Raw genomic sequence first — 18,223 nt, 5'->3', positions numbered from 1 at the left:
CCAAAATGCAGCGTGGTTATTTCGATACATGTTTAATAAAATATAAACATGAACAATACAAAACAATAAACATACCGTGAAAACCTAAACAGCCTATTTTGGTGCAAACTAACACAGAGACAGGAACAATCACCCACAACACACTCAAAGAATATGGCTGCCTAAATATGGTTCCCAATCAGAGACAACGATAAACACCTGCCTCTGATTGAGAACCACTCCAGACAGCCATAGACTATTCTAGACAACCCCACTATACCACAATCCCAATACCTACAAAAACCCCAAGACAAAACACACCACATAATAAACCCATGTCACACCCTGGCCTAACCAAAATAATAAAGAAAACACAAAATACTAAGACCAGGGCGTGACACAAAGTAAATGTAAACAAACACTATATCGCTTCAAAACATGGTTAAAACTATAATGTTGATATCATGGATGGTCAGTCCTTGTATCCATAGCTCTGTCTAGAAATGTGATAGTGGTTACATTTCTCTCCTCAGGCTTTTAGCGAAGCAGTGGCAGGGGACACTTATTGTTTCATCTGCTGTTGCCACTTTAACCACATAGGCTACTTACAAGAGACAATATAGACTTCATATGGGCAAATAAAATTATTTTAATAAAAAGTAAAGTTTTACATCTTCTTAAGTCTGATAGTGGTTGTAACCTTCCAGACTTGGAATGGTATCAACTTGCCACCCAAGGCTTCTACTTGCGACATATAGTTAAATGCACTAAAGAGGAGTAATGGGTACATATTGAAGATGCGCATGCTCATCTCCAGGGTCTTTTTATGTGGATAAACGATAAAGCTAAGAACATTAACAACTTCATAGTGAAGAACACTATAAGAACATGGAAGAAAATGAAACGTATTCTCAAGAGCCAATATAACACCCTGAAAACAAAACCTTATGGAGCAATCCTTGGAGAGCTTTTCAGAATTCCCCAATACATTGGTCCACATTGAAGACTAAAGGCATAGAATCCGTAAATGACTTGGTAACATGACAGAATTAAAAATACGTTTTGGACTGACCAATAGTTTCAAATATTGTACACGCAACTTAAAAGTTACATATCATAATATTTTGATTTGAAGTATTTTGGACAACAGAGCAACCTTGAGGGACTCTCCAGAGGAGCAATGGGACTTCCTGTACTACTCTTGGCAGGAATGCAGATTATTTTAATGATTCTCATTCCTGTGTATATGAAGATACAGTATAAGATAATGTATATTCTATATGTGATGATTTTTAGATGGTATTTTTCATGATGTACAGTGTGATCTATTAAATGGGTCAAGATTGGCATCATACTCAAGTGCATGAAAGGCATGCAATTGAACTGTTTTTGGGTGTCATCCATTCCCTTGCTGACTCAGGGAGTAGGCTAGGTATATTAAGAGTCAGTTGAATTTCATGGTGGTGGTAAGTCTAGGATTATGTTTTCTCTTACAGTAAGTGTATGGACTTGACTAGGATGTCAGACAAAACCAGGGTGTCAGAGTTTAAGGGTCTGTATTTAATCAAGCAATGGTTTGTCTCAAGCTGCTCAATTTGGTTTACACAGAAGCTAGAGTAGGGTTTATTTTGATTCCAACATACAATAATCACTTATCACTAAATATATCCTTTAACTGTGTTTTCATGTGCAAACGGGTATCTAGACAGATAAATCCATTGACCACATAATGCAAGCTCCACAACATTTTTTCTGGCCTGGTGATACATGTATTGCCCAGTCCAAAGCAGAGACATTATTGTGTGTTCAAGTTCTTTTTCTTATCTGCTTGGGGGTAGTTGATCCCATATGCACACTTTTATTTATATCTCACATGATCCAGATTACATATCCATAAAAGGATGATTTAGGATTCATCAACAATTATTTAGTTGTCACCTTATATTTGGCAGCAAGCCAAAAGTGTCTTTGAAATCTTATTTGAGTCAGAAAAGGATGTTCATATGACAGGGAAGATATATAAAATCTTGCAGAGAGCATATCCAACTGACAATATCTTAGAACAAATATATAAACTATTAGAACCAAGACTTAAAAAGAACTGTTGTTGGCACATGATGGAGGGAAAGTTGGAACATGTTATCCAGTATAAACTAATGTATAGAATGTATTATACAAGAGACAACATTCACAAATTCTACAGCACACTAGTAGTAATGTCTTAAGTGTAAAACCAATAATGACTCAATAATCCAAGCTTTCTGGGAATGCTAAAGTCTGGAAGTTGTGGGTGGAGCTAGGACGTTGGCTGTCAGAAGTATAACCAAAGATATTTATCGCTAACCTAAGATAGTTCACCTATGTCATTTACTGTGGGAGAAGCATAGTGAGCAGAACAACAAGGAGGTGGGCAAAGCCAATCACGAGCTTCTGAGATCCAATTGGCGTGTTGTAGCATGAATTGCATATTTCCATTAGGGAATGCCTCCTCAGTGAAGTGTGCATGTGCACAAACTTAATTCAACCTTGCACTCCTTCTAAACAACACTTTTGTTTCACTTTTGTTTGTGCCTATAAAACTTAGTCAAGTCTATAAAACTTAGTGCACTGTGTTTGTAACAGTTTCTAGTTTTGGAAGCAGAAACATTTATTGAGATCAGATGTTTCATTGATCAGAAGATTTGCAGAATGTTGTCCCAGTTTCACAAAAATCCATCCTCTCCCATTACCTGGGACTGGACTTCCTCTCACTACCATATTTGATGGTGAGAAAAAATGTTTCTTCTTCTTCTTTGGGATTGGACCCCATTCCACTATTTAGCCCTATCTAATCCTATTCCAGGCCTTCCAGGCCAATGTTCTGCAAGTACAGAACACTACCACTTAACACCCCCAACAAATCTTCTGCAGTAAAACCTTGCAATCCCAAGTAATTGTCTGTAGCTGCCACCACAACCTCTATTTTCTGTGACCTACGTTCCATTTCTGCAGTACTGTTGACAATCATGGCTATGAATGCTAAGAAACCCACCTGACCGAAGCAAATATTATTCCCATCCCTCTCTATTGGTCTCTGACTACTCACAGGAATATTCTCAGGATCCCTTACCCTGTACCCATCTTCCTCTACCACTCTCTTCACTGTTTCAGCATATGACACTTTCTGTATTACTCTGACCCTGGCAACCTCAACCTACCTTTCCCTGACCGGACACCTCTGATCTCCAGCCCCATGGGTACCCCCACAGCTTACAGACACACAACTTTCTCCACCAATACTACACGTTCCTTAATCTCATGCCCTCCCGCACATTTCTCACATCTAGTAACCTCCCACCTGCACACTGCTGCAACATGAACATAAGAATGGCACCTAAAACACTGTAGTATCTTCGGAACAAAAGCTCTCACAGGATAACGAGAAAACGTTCTAAACGGATGGTTCAGCTTTATAGCCATGTGACCCGTCTGGGTTACCCCTTCTGTCTGTGGTATTACAATGCATATTTCAAGACATGGCATATGGGGGTGTAGTGAGATACCCAATGGGCTGGACAATTTTCTTCTCATCACACATCTTGAAAAAACTTTTACAAAAAACTTGGAAGTCAATCAATCCGCCATCATTGACACAATGTAAAATCTAATGATTTATTATTGAAATAGCATGAGTGCCCAAGGAAAAGTAATTGGTACAATTTAAGGCCAGGTGGCAAACAATAATACAGGCACTAGTGACGGGGGTGTATAGGATATATGTATGTGTATATATTTGATTTATTAGAAACATAAATAAAGACACATTTCAACCACACATGTGGATACAATGTATGTAAAAAACATTGAATATAACACAAAAAAAGTGTTGAAACGTATTTCCATTGTGGTCCTCTTGTTAACAAACTACATCATCCCTCAATGAACAACGAATTAAACATAGAAAACGAATGGAGTTGAGGCAGTTTGGAAAAGTCAGTATGGCTTGAGCAGAGGGTGCATCGATGGTAAGCCAACATTAGAGCCATGGAGCAAGTCAGTCTGTCAGATAGGGGGGGGGGGGGCTGGTGGTTGGGAGCTTTGGCCTGTGGCTGATAGGTCGCTGGTTCGGCCCTCGTTTTTGATCTTGTGGGAGATCTGTCGACGTACCCTTGAGCAGGACGTTGACCCTGGATGCTTCTGTGGGTCGCACTGGATGGGAGTCTTTTAGATTACTGAATGTAATGTAAATGTTGAGTGTCTTCACTGCAAGTAGATTGTATGTTTTAATATTCTACAAAAAAAGAGATTTAGCAACGAAAAAATTATGGATTTGAAAGTTTTACAATTTTATTTTTTACAAGAGCTCTCAGCCTAGCCCTAGGCGATCTCATGGCACCATGTCAACCACCAACGCATGTAAGCATGCGTGTCCGGCCAGATGAGATGTAGTCATTTTTTGTGTGTCTGAAAATTGTTGTTCGTTTGTATCTGGAGTGTAACAAACTATTATGTAAAATAAAAAGAGATCGTATAGATTTTGTTTCTTTTTTTGTAAGATTTTCATTATTCCAAGAACAAGACCGAAACAAAGTACAGTAGGCTTATAACCATTTATGTTCAACCAAAATGTCCGAATATATCCAACAGGAACTGGCAAAAATGACAATGACTATTTTAGAATAATGAAATTGGAAATAAATGTTTTAAGTGAAGTGGCAAGCTGCATTATCTACCTCACCGTCATTTTATGCACTTGGAAGTTGTCACGCTGTATTATGCGCGAAGAGGAGGTGAATGCGTGCGCTCAGTTGAGGAGTACAGCAAACCGTCTGGTGCACTGCAGTCTATGATTCACCTTTCGCCTGGAAATAAAAACTGTTTTCATTGTTTGAAAATAGCGTAGGCTACGCATACAGCACATTCTCCATGAAAATAAATATTGGTGAAGGGAAAACTTTTCGAAGTCCGCGCGTGGTCAAGGAATTGTCAGTTATGCTGTCAAGAGGACAACTCTGAGATTCGTGACGTTCGTGCATTACCTCAAACAGGTAAGTAGCGAAAAGTTATGGTTTAGTAACATGCGTTACATAATTTTGCAGAGAGTTCTGAGTTTATTCGTTCTTTGTGGTTCTCACCCAAAAATGTATATTATGATTTTTAGACAACATTATCGAATATATTCAACTTTATAGTGAATTAAAATGTATATTGTGAACACTGATTGATTTAATAATCTGAAACATTTCCTACATGGGGTGCTTCTAACGTGTCAACTCCATTCTTTCTGTTTATATGGTATTCTATATTCTGTTTATATCTACTCCACTTGAATGACAGAACATTTATTCGGTTTGTTGTTTTTGTCAGTCTTTGAATTTGATTGATAGTTGCTGAAATCCCAAAATTATATATTATCAGTGTATTGATTACGACCGTATGTGTCGACCCGGATTTATGAGGAATTGTGTACCTTATCATAACTGTTTCAATATGATATACACATGGCATTTCCTGCAAGCCAGATAAACTCATATTGCGTTATTCCATGTTTAACAGGGTGTCTGTGGGAATTATAAACCTATTAATCACGTCTCTGTAGAGTTGAATAGCTAAAACATGTATTAGCGCTATTGGACATGTTCACAAGCTCAGACAGTAGACCAAGTTGCAGAGACAAATCATGGGTTTCTCAGAACTACTGAACTCCACTCTATTCATTGATACATATTGAAATGCTCTACTCTTCAAATGACCTTTGCAGAAAGCACCTGAATGAAGATAATGCTATTTGTGACTTTTCAATGACCAAGACCAGATTGCAATGCGTTGCATGCCTACCTGTAAATGGCAACGAATGGAAACTAAATGTCAAACCTTTGGTTTATTAACCATGAGCATGAAGAAAGTCACTCAGTCCTTACACCCATGTCCCTGCTGCTTTTAAACACTAAACCTCTGTTTGTTTCACATGAAGTTAAAGGTGTTAAAATGTAACATGTATGCCAATGCTATTCTATGAATTATTGATATACTGTATATATATATTTATATAAATTAAGATTTCCAACATTTCATCAAGTCTAAAGGCTAATAACTTTATAATAGGTATTGTTTTGTATCTTGAAGACTGTTATATAACCACATTATAATGCTTCTGTTGTTGAAATTCCCGCTTTCCATGTGGGACTTAAGAGGCACGTATTGTATGGCCATCAGTCCGTGTGCATCTTTTTCCCAGAAAGGCATGTAGTGGTTGTGACAGGAATGCAAAGTAGAGAGGCCCAGGTTCCTGAGTGCTACCTGTGACCTGGCTGTGATATGTCCGGTTAATCATCAACCCAGGGGATGTGGCTCAATGCAAATGCGCAATGTCCGGGACATGGAGTGCTCTGGTCAACTACCCGGGAAAATGAAGTGCTCTGGTCAACTACATGTATGTCATGTCATGGCTCAGTATTGATTAGCAATTAGAATGTGTTTAACCCATTCATCATTCGAACGTAAAGACCTCTAGGGAAATTAAAGCTTCTAGGGAAATCGCTATTCTCTTGCATTAGAAGATGTCTGGATAATTGATCTGTATTGCACTGGAAAGACAGAGGGTTGGAATGACTTTTACCTGCTTTGTATGAGAACATGGCACAATTTGGGGTAGATGCTTCGACACTACCTGGGCTTTTTACGTTATTAGGTTGTGCTTTAGCAAGGCATTTTCAAGCTCAAAGGACAGAGCATGACCTTTTCAGGCACTTTGAAATACTTCAGATTGTTAATTAAAAAAAGGCTTTTGTATGTCATGATGGAAGAGGTTTCACATTACACATACTGTGTAATACCAACACAGCTCTTTTTGGCTACCGGTATCTAAACATTTCCTATTAGGCTGTTGTCTACTATGAGACAGCGGAAGCTTTTAACATTGCTTCCTTATGACCACATTTCTTCATCACTGTCTCTCTCATACTTGTCTCGACCAGAAAGTACTATACTCTACGTTATTTTAGATAGAATCCCATTATGTTTATAGCTTAGGAATCATATTATTTGCAATCTTGTGGACAGTCAGGACCACTTTAATCATTTATCATGTTTTATTTTCCTCAGAGATCTGCAGCTGGTCTCAATAAGGATGACATTGTCCAACAATCAGACCTGGAGGTAACGCAAGGACGTCCCCCATCCCCCCCCCCCTTCTCTCTGCATCTGAGAGTGGAGATGGTCCACTGGGCCACACAGTGGTTGACATGTGTCTGGCTCCAGACTGTCTTGACCTCCACATTGGACACCTGCCCCTCCACAACCCCTAGCCCTGTCAACTTCTCTGTGGTCTACACCATGCCCTTCTTCCAAACAAAGAGCCCCATCCAAAACATAGTGACCAACTCAATGTACCAGGAAGTGTATGTGGCATCTCAGAATGTGATCGAGGCTGTGAACATGAGTTTGGAGAAGGTGTGGGAGCTTCCTACAGGCCCAGTGGGCGGCCCTGAGTGTAAGATTTGTGATTTGTGTGACGTTGACAAGGATCCCAACTTCCTAGAGAACACTGACAATGAGGTATTATTGTTGGATACATTCTTTATGTATTTATACTCTTGTGGGAGTTCTCAATATGGTGTATGCCATTTCCACCAACTTAAGACAGATGGACAACCACCCAATAAGAATTCATCTAAATGTTTATTCAGAAAAGAATCTAACTCTGCTGCCTATTGTCCTGACTGCCTTGCCAGCCCGCTGGGCACCAAAGTCACCATGGTGGAGGAGGGACAGACTGTATACTTTTTTGTGGCTTCCACTGTAAATGATAGCATGACACAGAGATATGACAGGAAGTCCATATCAGTGCGCCGACCATTGGCATCAGAAGACGGTTTTTACAATGACGTGCGGGGACTGACCGTTCTGCCTAGCCTGCGCAGGACCTACAACATTGAGTATGTCTACAGCTTCTTCACCCAGGAGTTTGTCTACTTCCTGTCCGTCCAGAGAGAGAGCCCTGACCAAGAGTTCTCCCCGTTTCAGACACGGCTGGGCCGCCTGCCGAGGAATGAGTGGGAGATGAGGAGGTACCGGGAGGTGGTTCTGGAGTGCCGGTTTGAACCCAAACGGAGGAGAAGAAACACGGTAAGCGGGAGTGAGGCCTTTAAGGATGTGGTGTACAACATGGTGCAGGCCGCCCACTTTGGGAAGGCAGGCAGTGAGCTGGCGGATGAACTTGGAGCAGAGGAAGAGGATGACATCCTGTATGGAGTGTTCGCCGTCACAGATGACAATAGGGTCACAGAGCACGACTCAGCCCTCTGTGCCTTTCCAATGGACAATGTGAACAAGGCCATTGATGATGGGGTGGATGACTGCTGTAAGTCTGGCCCAGAGCAGCTGTCCCGGGGACTTTGCCACTTCCAGGCCTGCGAGAGCTGTCCTCATGAGGTGAGCCCACCAACTCAACACTCACTCACGCAGGTTGATCCAGAGAGGTGTTGGTAAATTGTGTTATATACATTATGCGTACACAGTCTGTTTAGGTTGTCTTCACAATGCATAGATAGCATGAGAGTTATTCCCTCACTTCACTGTAATATTTGTGACAGACTGGGTAAACGTTAGTTAGTTTGGCTACCAAATAGGGGTGAAACGATTCACAAAACTCATGGTTCGGTACGATACTGTACTGTGGTGTCACGGTTCGGTACGGTTTCGATACATCGACAAAATAAATGCCTCAGAAATATGTCATTTGTATTTAGATTTTCCATTTATTATAATAGTAAACATGGGTAGCTTGAATTCTCAGGAGGATATGGAAACAAAGGGACAACAAAAATCAGCAGTGCCTGCCTTATAACATGAAATAATATAGTCATTTAAAACAGAACTTCAACAAGTGTTTAGTCCAGCAGCATATATCAAAATTAAGTCACATAGCAGTGCTTTAAACAAAATAGGACCACTTGAGATTGGTTACTTAAAAAATAAAAAATAAAAAAATAATAATCCGATTTTCTAGTTTTTATTTCAGAAGATTAGTCTATCCACATTATCAATAGTGAGCACAGATCGGCTTACTGTGACAATGTCAGCCGCTGTGGAGAATACCCTCTCGCTAGGGACAGAGGTCCCAGACACAGCCAGGTAGCTGTGGAGAATACCCTCTCACTAGGGACAGAGGTCCCAGACACAGCCAGGTAGCTGTGGAGAATACCCTCTCACTAGGGACAGAGGTCCCAGACACAGCCAGGTAGCTGTGGAGAATACCCTCTCGCTAGGGACAGAGGTCCCAGACACAGCCAGGTAGCTGTGGAGAATACCCTCTCGCTAGGGACAGAGGTCCCAGACACAGCCGGGTAGCTGTGGAGAATACCTTCTCGCTAGGGACAGAGGTCCCAGACACAGCCAGGTAGCTGTGGAGAATACCCTCTCGCTAGGGACAGAGGTCCCAGACACAGCCGGGTAGCTGTGGAGAATACCCTCTCGCTAGGGACAGAGGTCCCAGACACAGCCGGGTAGCTGTGGAGAATACCCTCTCGCTAGGGACAGAGGTCCCAGACACAGCCAGGTAGCGCCTTGCTAACATGGTAACATGAGGGTATATTAACTCTTTGGTCTTCCACCATGTAAGTGGATCAGCATCCAGAGGAATAAGGTCCACTTCCCTGTATGAGGTCACCTCCTCTACGACCTTGACCTTTGACTTGGTTCCCTACTCCTGGGTCGTGAGCAACTCCCCAAAACGCTCAGCTATGGCAGACTTATTTTCTGGAGGAGAACCCCTGTCGTCTGCCGTCTCTGGAGAGGGATTGGCTCCTGTGGTATCTGTGGCTTGACCTGGCAGAATTAAATTAGATGACAATCTCTGAAGTGGCTTTAAAAATATGATTTGTTGTTAGAAATATATATATCAGACGCTATTATGACAATTACAATTATTGCTTTATAATGAATTGTTAAAACACTAATTAATAAAATAAATGTAACAAAATAATTACAATACCTGTTGTATATTGGTCACAATCCCTGCTGTGAGTTCATTGTAGACTCTCAGACGAGCAGCAGCATCCAGGTGCAGCAGGGACTTGTACCGGGGGTCCAAAGCGGTGCTCTTGTGTCAGAAGTCTTGGACACCAGGGTCAGCATACTAGGCTCCAGGTTAACTCTGATAGCAGTCTTGACATCCCTTACTACGGGTTCATCTTTATCAGATGCCATCATTGATTTCAGGATCATTGTTTTCATAGGCAGGACCATGGAAACTGATGGAATGCACTGTTTTGAGAGGTTTGCACACTTTGATTACTTCCTCTGCTAGTCTTATGTCATTTTCAGACAAAGTCACAATATCTTTGACATTGTTCCTCACAGCTTGATCAGTCAGTGTAGAATACACCGCAACTTTCTGCTCAAGGTATCTCTCAAACATGTAATGGCTTGAATTCCATCTAGTAGGGACATCTTGGATTAGTTTGTGGTTTGGCAGCTCCAGCATCTCCTGTTTTGTCTTGAAAACATGTGCAACAGTTGTGGTTTTATGAAAGAAGGATACCACCTTCCTGATCTTTGCTAAGAGGCGAGAGATTGGATTCACTGACATTGCTTTTTGAGATGCTAGATGAATAACGTGAGCAAAGCATCCTATCTGTGGCCCTAATCCAGGTAGCGCAACTGCATTTACAATATTTCTAGTGTTATCAGTGGTCACAGGAATCATTACATTATCCCTCTCCAACTTCCACACTGCAACTACTTCCCTTAGCTCTTCCCCTAAGTTTACACTGGTGTGACTACTCTTAAGGGGACCTGTTTGAAGGATATGGCTTTTTATCTCCCACTCTGCCATAATGAAATTAGCCGTTACAGGAAGGTAGCTCTAGATGTCCAACTGTCTGTGGTTAGAGCAACAGACCACGTTTCTGACAACTCGCTCTCAAGTTGTCATTTTTGTTTGTTTGTGTAAGGCAGGTATTAATGTCTGGGCAAAATGTGTACGGGAAGGAGTAGTGAAGTGTGGCTCGACCACTTTAAACATTTTTCTGAACCCCGCATTCTCTACCACAGAGAAGGGTCTCATATCTGCCGCTATGAATTTGCGGAGGGAGTCGAAAAGAGAACACACAGAAGAAGGCTGTTGTATAAAACACCTGTCTCCGGATGACATCTTCAAACTAAGGGCCACCATAGCATCCATGACAGAGAGGGAGAAGTGTTCATCCATGTATACGGGTAAAAAAAAAGCTATATTATCAGATATTATATGTTTCTAATTTAGTCAGAAAGTCGTTTTCATTGTTAGTTAAAGCGTACTGTTAGCTAGCTAGCTAATGTTAGCTTGCTGGCTCGCTAGCTAATGTTACGTGTATGATCTGTGTACTAATATTATTCTTATCTCAGAGACATTTGCATTTCTAGTTATAGCCTAATGTTAGCTAGCTAGCTAGCTCACGTTCAACCTAGCTAGTTGGTTAGCTTTAGCTACCAGTAGATTCATACAGGGTAGTAATGTTATGAGTTGGGATTATGGTTCATTGTTAAGCTAGCTAGCTAGCTCCATGTCTAAACAAAAGACTCCACTATGCAAGTAACCATTTCACTGTACCGTTTACACCTTCTGTGTCCTGTGCATGTGACAAATACACTTAGATTGTAGTTGATATAGTGTGTGTTTACCATAGAAGGTAATGTGAAGAACAACATGACCTGCATCAAAGTCAAATTAGGATATAACGTTAGGTCAATGAGACAGTGTCCAAGTTCTAAAATTCTCCAGTAGGATGCCCTGCTTTTATTTAGTCAGTCAACACCCTTTAAAAGTTCACTACATAAGACCGAATCTAGACGGTCGGTCACATATGGTAGGCTTACCACATAGATCGGCATTCCTAAAATACTTTTGAACATCCTTTTTTGGTGCAGTCCGGACCGGCCTTGATTTCCACGTCCACGGACGTTCAGATTTTGTCCGTCTGGACCAGCCTTGATTTGGCCCAAACATAAATGTTTATAAACAGCGTATTTTCAGCTTTAATTGAGAACCGAAAATGAACCTGATTTCAACATCCGGAAAATACGTATTTTCAATGTCCGAAAAATAGGTATTTTCAACTTTCATTGAATCTGATCTCAATGCCCGGAAAATACATATTTTCAATGTAGGGAAAATACATTTTTTCAACTTTCATTCTGAACTGAAAATGAACCTGATTTCAACATCTGGAAAACACATATTTTCACATTCATTCAGAACCTAAAGTGAACCCAACTTTGATATCTGGAAAATATGTATTTTAGATATCTTTTCAACGTCATTTTGCTTACTGGGACTATTCTAGTAGGGACGGCAATTTATTTGTCTTGACTAGGACGGACCGGCCCTGAGCCTAGATGCGTTACGTACATGTCTGGCTGGACTGGTAAAATGGAGACTTGGATGTCTGTGGAGTCAGCGAGAGTGGGTGATCCAGTGATAAAATAAAAAAAACAACTGTACAAAAGTGTGAGCTATTTTCCAACCAGGAAGAAGTGGACTCTCCAGAGGAGTAATGGAACATCCTGTACTACTCTTTCGGCAGAAAAACAGATTATTTCAATGACTCTCATTCCTGTGTATCAGTGAAGGCTGCTCAGAGGAGGAATGGGAGGACCAGGCTCCTCAGTGAATTTCATGACAATTAAACTAGTGAAACATTAAAAAATATGTCCTTTTTAGATATCCTAAATATACTCATGTCACCATATAATTGATTAAAACACACTGTTTTGCAATGGTGGTATACAGTAGCCTCAATAGCACTCTGTAGGGTAGCACCATGGTGTAGCCAGAGGACAGCTAGTTTCCATCCTCCTCTGTGTACACTGGCTTCAATACAAAACCTAGGAGACTCGTGGTTCTCTTCGCCTTCCATAAACTTACACAGTAGTGATAACAACTTCCGGAGGACGTCATCAAACCTATCAGAGCTCTTGCCCACCCATGAAAGGATCAGATAATTAATATAGTACAGAAAACATAAGCTACAGCCAGCTAGCACTGCAGTGCATAACATGTTGTGAGCAGTTGACTCAAAGAGAGAGAAAGACAATAGTTGAACAGTTTTGAACAAATTAATTTCTTCAAAAATTAAGGAGAAGCGAGAGAGAGAGAGAGAGATCTAGCTGTATTTTGTATATTCACTTTCTTAGCTAGCAAATGCAGCTAGCTTGTTTAGCCTACTCAAACACCTGGCTCAAACAGAGAGGGATGCTATGCTACCTAGCTGGCTATGGCTATCCAACACTGGAATTCTTCCAAGTCAAGTTAAGCTTAACTTTAATGTATTGTCACTGGGGCCCGCCGATGTATTGTAACTGCTAAATTGCTTGCAAACTGTACACTGTACTATATGAATGTAGCGGCTTTACTAACACATTAGTTCTAGTAGCTATGTTAGCTAATATGGTGACAACGATGTAGGCTGTGTGTAGGGGTTAGAGGTTTGGAAGGTTTGGCTTGGAAAGTTTTTTTTGCCATGTCACAGACAGCTGATGTGTTGTGCACTGAAGTCCACAAGCGACGGGAATAGGTGAGAGGAGGAGAGCGTGTAGATGTGAGAAGGAATTATCCCAATTATAAAAGGAATCATGCTATTTGTATGTGGCTGCTATGAAAGTGAACTGTGTTTGTGTGTGATCACTCTGCCAATTCTGTTGGAAAAAAAGTTTCTTAAACGGAAGCAAACGGAATGAAACGGGGATAAACATACGTGAATTTGTCCAATAGAAACTCTTGTTTGCAACTGTTGGACTAATGATTACATCCTAGATCAGCTAGATGCAGGCAGGATTGTGCCAGGCAGTATTGAATGTGTCAATGTCTGTCCCCTTGATTACTCAAATTTCTCTCAACCTGTGCACCTACACTGAAAACTTTAATTCTTAGGCTCGTTTGTCACAATCTCATGATGGGTATAGGCAATATTTGAGTAGCATGTAGTAGCCTAAACTTATCAATGTTACATTGAACTGGGTGAATGGAGTTTGAATGACAGTCATCCAGTATGCTGTAATAGAAAGAAGGCCATGCTCCCAAAAAATAATCGTCCTCCCTCATCTTAAATGACACCGACCGCCACTGTAGGCTAGGTATAGTAAGAGCCAATGGAATTTCTTGTGGGTGGTAAGGAAAGGATGATGTTTTCTCTTACAGTAAGTGCATGGACATGCCAAGGATGTTAAACAAAAGCAGGCATGTCAGAGTTTAATGTTCTGTATTTAATCACGCAATAGGTTGTCTCAACCTGCTAAATTTGGTTTACACAGGAGCAGATGAGGGTTGAAAGGAAGGAGTTATTTTGATTCCGACAGCGATCACTAATCACAACAACAAAAAATCCTTTATCTCTATTTTCATGTGCAAACAGCTATCTAGGCACAGAGAGAAATCCATTGAGGTCATAATGCAATTGCTCCACAAAATGTTTCTGTATTGCCCAGTCCAAAGCAGAGACTTGATAGTGTGTTCAAGTTATTTTTCTTCTCTGCCTTGGGTAGTCGATCCACTATGCACACATCCTCTACGTCTCACATGATCCAGATGACATATCCATAAAAAGGAAACTGTGATTTAGGCTTAATCAAAATTCTTTAGTTGTCAGTTTACATGTATATTTAGCAGTAAGCCAAACAGTGTCTTTGAAATCTAAATAGGCTGTTATCCTTTTTATCAGGTTCAGGATAGACAAGGCCATGACACAGTTGTAACATGATTCGTGTAGCAACCAATAGCATTCACTGGCTCTTGACTCCTCTAGAGAGCAATCCATTTGTTTGGAAGCTTTTTTTTGTGGGATGGAAAACTGCTTCATGGAAAAAGGACACAACAGTTTGCCAACAAAAGACAACAGCCAACACAAGATAGCAACACAAATAGCTGAAAAAGAACATGATTTTGGACAGAGGCCAACGTATTTGGGAGTTAGTTAGCTTTTAAACTTGTTTCCGGATATGCGTCTTTGAATAAATCTCTCATGGAACGGTGCCTTTGGCAATGTTTTATTGTCAGTCAAATGAATTGTATGCCTCATTTATCTGGGAATGAACATGTTTTAATACTGTGAAATTGAACTGCGTGTCTGCCATAATGACCATTTACATTTTTGACTGTTCTTTTTACATTTTTTTATTTACTCAGCAAATAGCTGAAAACGTGCCAGTGAGTGAGTGTTACCACTATGAGATCACATTTGACTCCCCAAATATTCCCCGACCTCTACAGATCTCTGGCTCTGAAATTCTTTAGGGGGGCTAATTTGAATCAACAGCAGATTTTGAGGGATTTTTACATCCGTACCCCAGTACGACCAACGTAACTGCAGTTTCACAGTACTTGGCTGTTTCATTGTGTTTTCACAATTCAGGACAGGAGTGGCCTGCCAGCTGGAATTTACAGGAATCTGAAATCCGGGTCCCTCCCTCTCCAACGTTAGCTCACAGCTGCTACCAATAACCCTGCTTCTCACAAGAACAACTACACCTCCCATGAGTGTCATTGTCTATATAATTATTATATAATTTGAAGCCTATTTATGTGTACTTTTACTGGCTCCTGGCATTGAGTGCTTATTGTTGTCTGGTCTTTGCCACACTGTCTACCTCCAGCATGCCCAGATGTTATGAAGCCATGGAAACAAATCCTCCTTCGCCAACCTTTTTCTAGTACAGTATTGTGGGAGAAAACATATACATACAGAGTGTCAGAAAAATACACTGATAAGGCATATTCCATTTTGGCATCTGTATCAGTAGTACAAATTCTGATTCCCAAATAGCACCAACAGTTCTGTTGAACCTGAACTAATAATTACATACTGTTCCTTGGTTATATCCCTGTTCTTCTAGTTTTTGTGCATATTCATGACAATGACAGTTGGAACTTGAGATCTGAGACAATTGATTATGTTTTTTTTAACATGTTATTTGTACCTCTTTAGATGGAGTTTCTTTGCACCAAGTCAGTATGATAAATATAATATAGTAGCGAGAGCTATGAATCACCATGGGTCTTTGTCATCTGAGGTCAGACGCCATTGTGGTTCATTCAGGAAAGTTTCTGGTCCCATGAGGAAGGTGGGCAAAACCAGTCAATACAGTTGCACAGTCTATAGCTGATATAATACTATCAGAGCTGTGGAGGAACTCATTGGTCAGTGTGTTCTCAAAGTGTTCCCTTCTAAAGCATTACACAAGCTAGGGTGCATTTGCTTTAAAACCTTTTCTTCCTTTTTCACTTGGCATCAGGTAAGCTGCTCACCCAGTTCCTTGTTCCGAGAACATCTGTTCACGAAACAACAGCAGTAGGCTTTAGTGCCTCAAGGCCTGATGTCAAGTACCAGATATAATACCCTACATTTACTATTGCACTTTAACAGGTTGTAGATAGAGAGCTTTTGTAATATTTCTTTTTTTACAACATGTGAACACATTGTACATGGATCAAGATAACACTAAATTACCAAAAGCTGAAAAAGTATTATCTAAGTATTGTGTAAGTAGTTTTGAATATGTTATTTGAATAGCACAAGTAGATTTAATAACACATGCCCCTATGAGTCCTTGGTTTGCAGCCCATAATTATTCTGATTCATCTTGACCAGAAAAAACTCTGGGAGCTAGGGCCCAATTATTTTCCCGCTCTAGGCTCGTGACCAGAAAAAACTCCTGGCCCTACTCAGAACGTACATCTCCCTATTTACTATGCCCCATCTCCCTGTGACCAGAGCATGGAGAACAACGCCACCTGCAGGGACCACCCCACCATGGTGTCTAAGCCCTATTACAGAGTGGACCTCTTCAACAGGCAGATGAATGACATCCTGCTCACCTCCCTGCTTGTCACCACCATAGAGAACAAGACCGTGGCACACATTGGCACCTCCACTGGACGGCTCCTCCAGGTATGGAGGGGGACAGCTCACAACAGAGTGTGATCCTGATCCAAGATGATCTAATCCAAGATAGAGTTAAATGAAAAATGTGAACATACTATAGTTCTTCTCTTCTTCGATAGATTATTAACGATCTGCTCTGTCTTTTTGGCAGCTTGTTTTGAGAAGATCAAGCCCTATTATCTTTGCCAATTACACCTTGGTAGAGAACCAGAGGGTCTCCCCAATTGCTGCTGTGTACTCGTCAGAATCTCTACTGTTTGTGGTTGGAGACAAGGTTTGGAAAAGCCAGTTCAAAATCAGTTACAGTTAGCAAAAACAGCAATCAAAGTGACTCTTTGATTGAATCAAAGTTAATCAAATAGCTCTCTTTGGCTGGCAGGTGATCCAGGTGCCTCAGAGGGGGCCAGGCTGCCAGCACTTCATGACCTGTGCCATGTGCCTGACAGCCCCTGAGTTTATGGTCTGTGGCTGGTGCTCTGGAGAGTGTTCCTGGGAGGAGGAGTGCAGTGGCCACTGGAGGAACGAGTCTTGCCCCCCTGGTATTACAGAGGTGAGAAGAACTGGGGAGAGGAATGTGTTTGTTTAGTGCAGGGAGGTTTGGATTGCAGCAATTAGCTACCCTACCATACAATGGATCTTACTGCTGGCTAGGTTCTATGTGTAATAATGTGTTGATGAATTCAAAGAAATGCCAAACATATCTTTATGGTTATCATAAAGATATGTTTGAGATTGTCCATAGTCACAGATTACCTGGGCATAACCATAACGTGACCATAACTTTGTATAGTATTTGTATGTTGTGATAATGATAGGTTGTGATTGAAAGTTCATATGCTGAATCTGTTTGTTCCTGTTTGGCCTAGTTCTTCCCTAAGACAGCTCCCCCTGATGGTCAATCAGAGCTGACTCTGTGTGGCTGGGAGTTTCAGTCTCCCCTGAGGCCTGCCATCAGCTCCAGAACCCACCTGGTGAGACTGGGACAGACAGCCTGCGCCGTGCTGCCACTGAAGAGCAACAACACACAGTGAGTACCACTCACAATGATAGAGGGTCGGCAACAACACATCCACCACGCTGACCCTCAACACGGGGGCCCCTCAGGGGTGCATGCTTAGTCCCCTCCTATACTCTCTGTTCACCCACGACTGCGTGGCCGCGCACATCTCCAACACTGTCATTAAGTTAGCTGATCACAGACGATGATAAGACAGCCTATGGGGAGGAGGTCAGAAACCTGGCAGTGTGGTGCCAGGACAACAACCTCTTCCTTAACGTCAGCAAGACAAAGGAGCTGATTGTAGACTACAGGAAATGGAGGGCAGAGCACGCCCCTATTCACATCG

General features: G+C 41.3%; 1 protein-coding gene across 2 annotated transcripts in view; it reads left to right on the top strand.

Moving 5' to 3' along the window:
• Nucleotides 1–4,398: 4,398 nt before the first annotated feature.
• Nucleotides 4,399–18,223, top strand: part of LOC110527888 (macrophage-stimulating protein receptor) — a 28,834-nt gene continuing 15,009 nt past the window's right edge. For both annotated transcript variants that reach the window (XM_090240992.1, XM_036983370.2), the window contains exons 1-6: nt 4,399–5,006; nt 7,063–8,391; nt 16,707–16,883; nt 17,029–17,151; nt 17,257–17,427; nt 17,744–17,904. In XM_090240992.1, coding sequence (XP_090097118.1) covers nt 7,174–8,391; nt 16,707–16,883; nt 17,029–17,151; nt 17,257–17,427; nt 17,744–17,904 — 1,850 coding nt within the window. In that variant the 5' untranslated portion in view covers nt 4,399–5,006; nt 7,063–7,173. The remainder of the gene's footprint in view (nt 5,007–7,062; nt 8,392–16,706; nt 16,884–17,028; nt 17,152–17,256; nt 17,428–17,743; nt 17,905–18,223) is intronic.

This window comes from Oncorhynchus mykiss, chromosome 7, assembly GCF_057628025.1.
Source record: "Oncorhynchus mykiss isolate SJ-2025 chromosome 7, ASM5762802v1, whole genome shotgun sequence".
Taxonomy (NCBI): Eukaryota; Metazoa; Chordata; class Actinopteri; order Salmoniformes; family Salmonidae; genus Oncorhynchus; species Oncorhynchus mykiss.
This window is presented reverse-complemented; position numbering and strand designations above follow the sequence as displayed.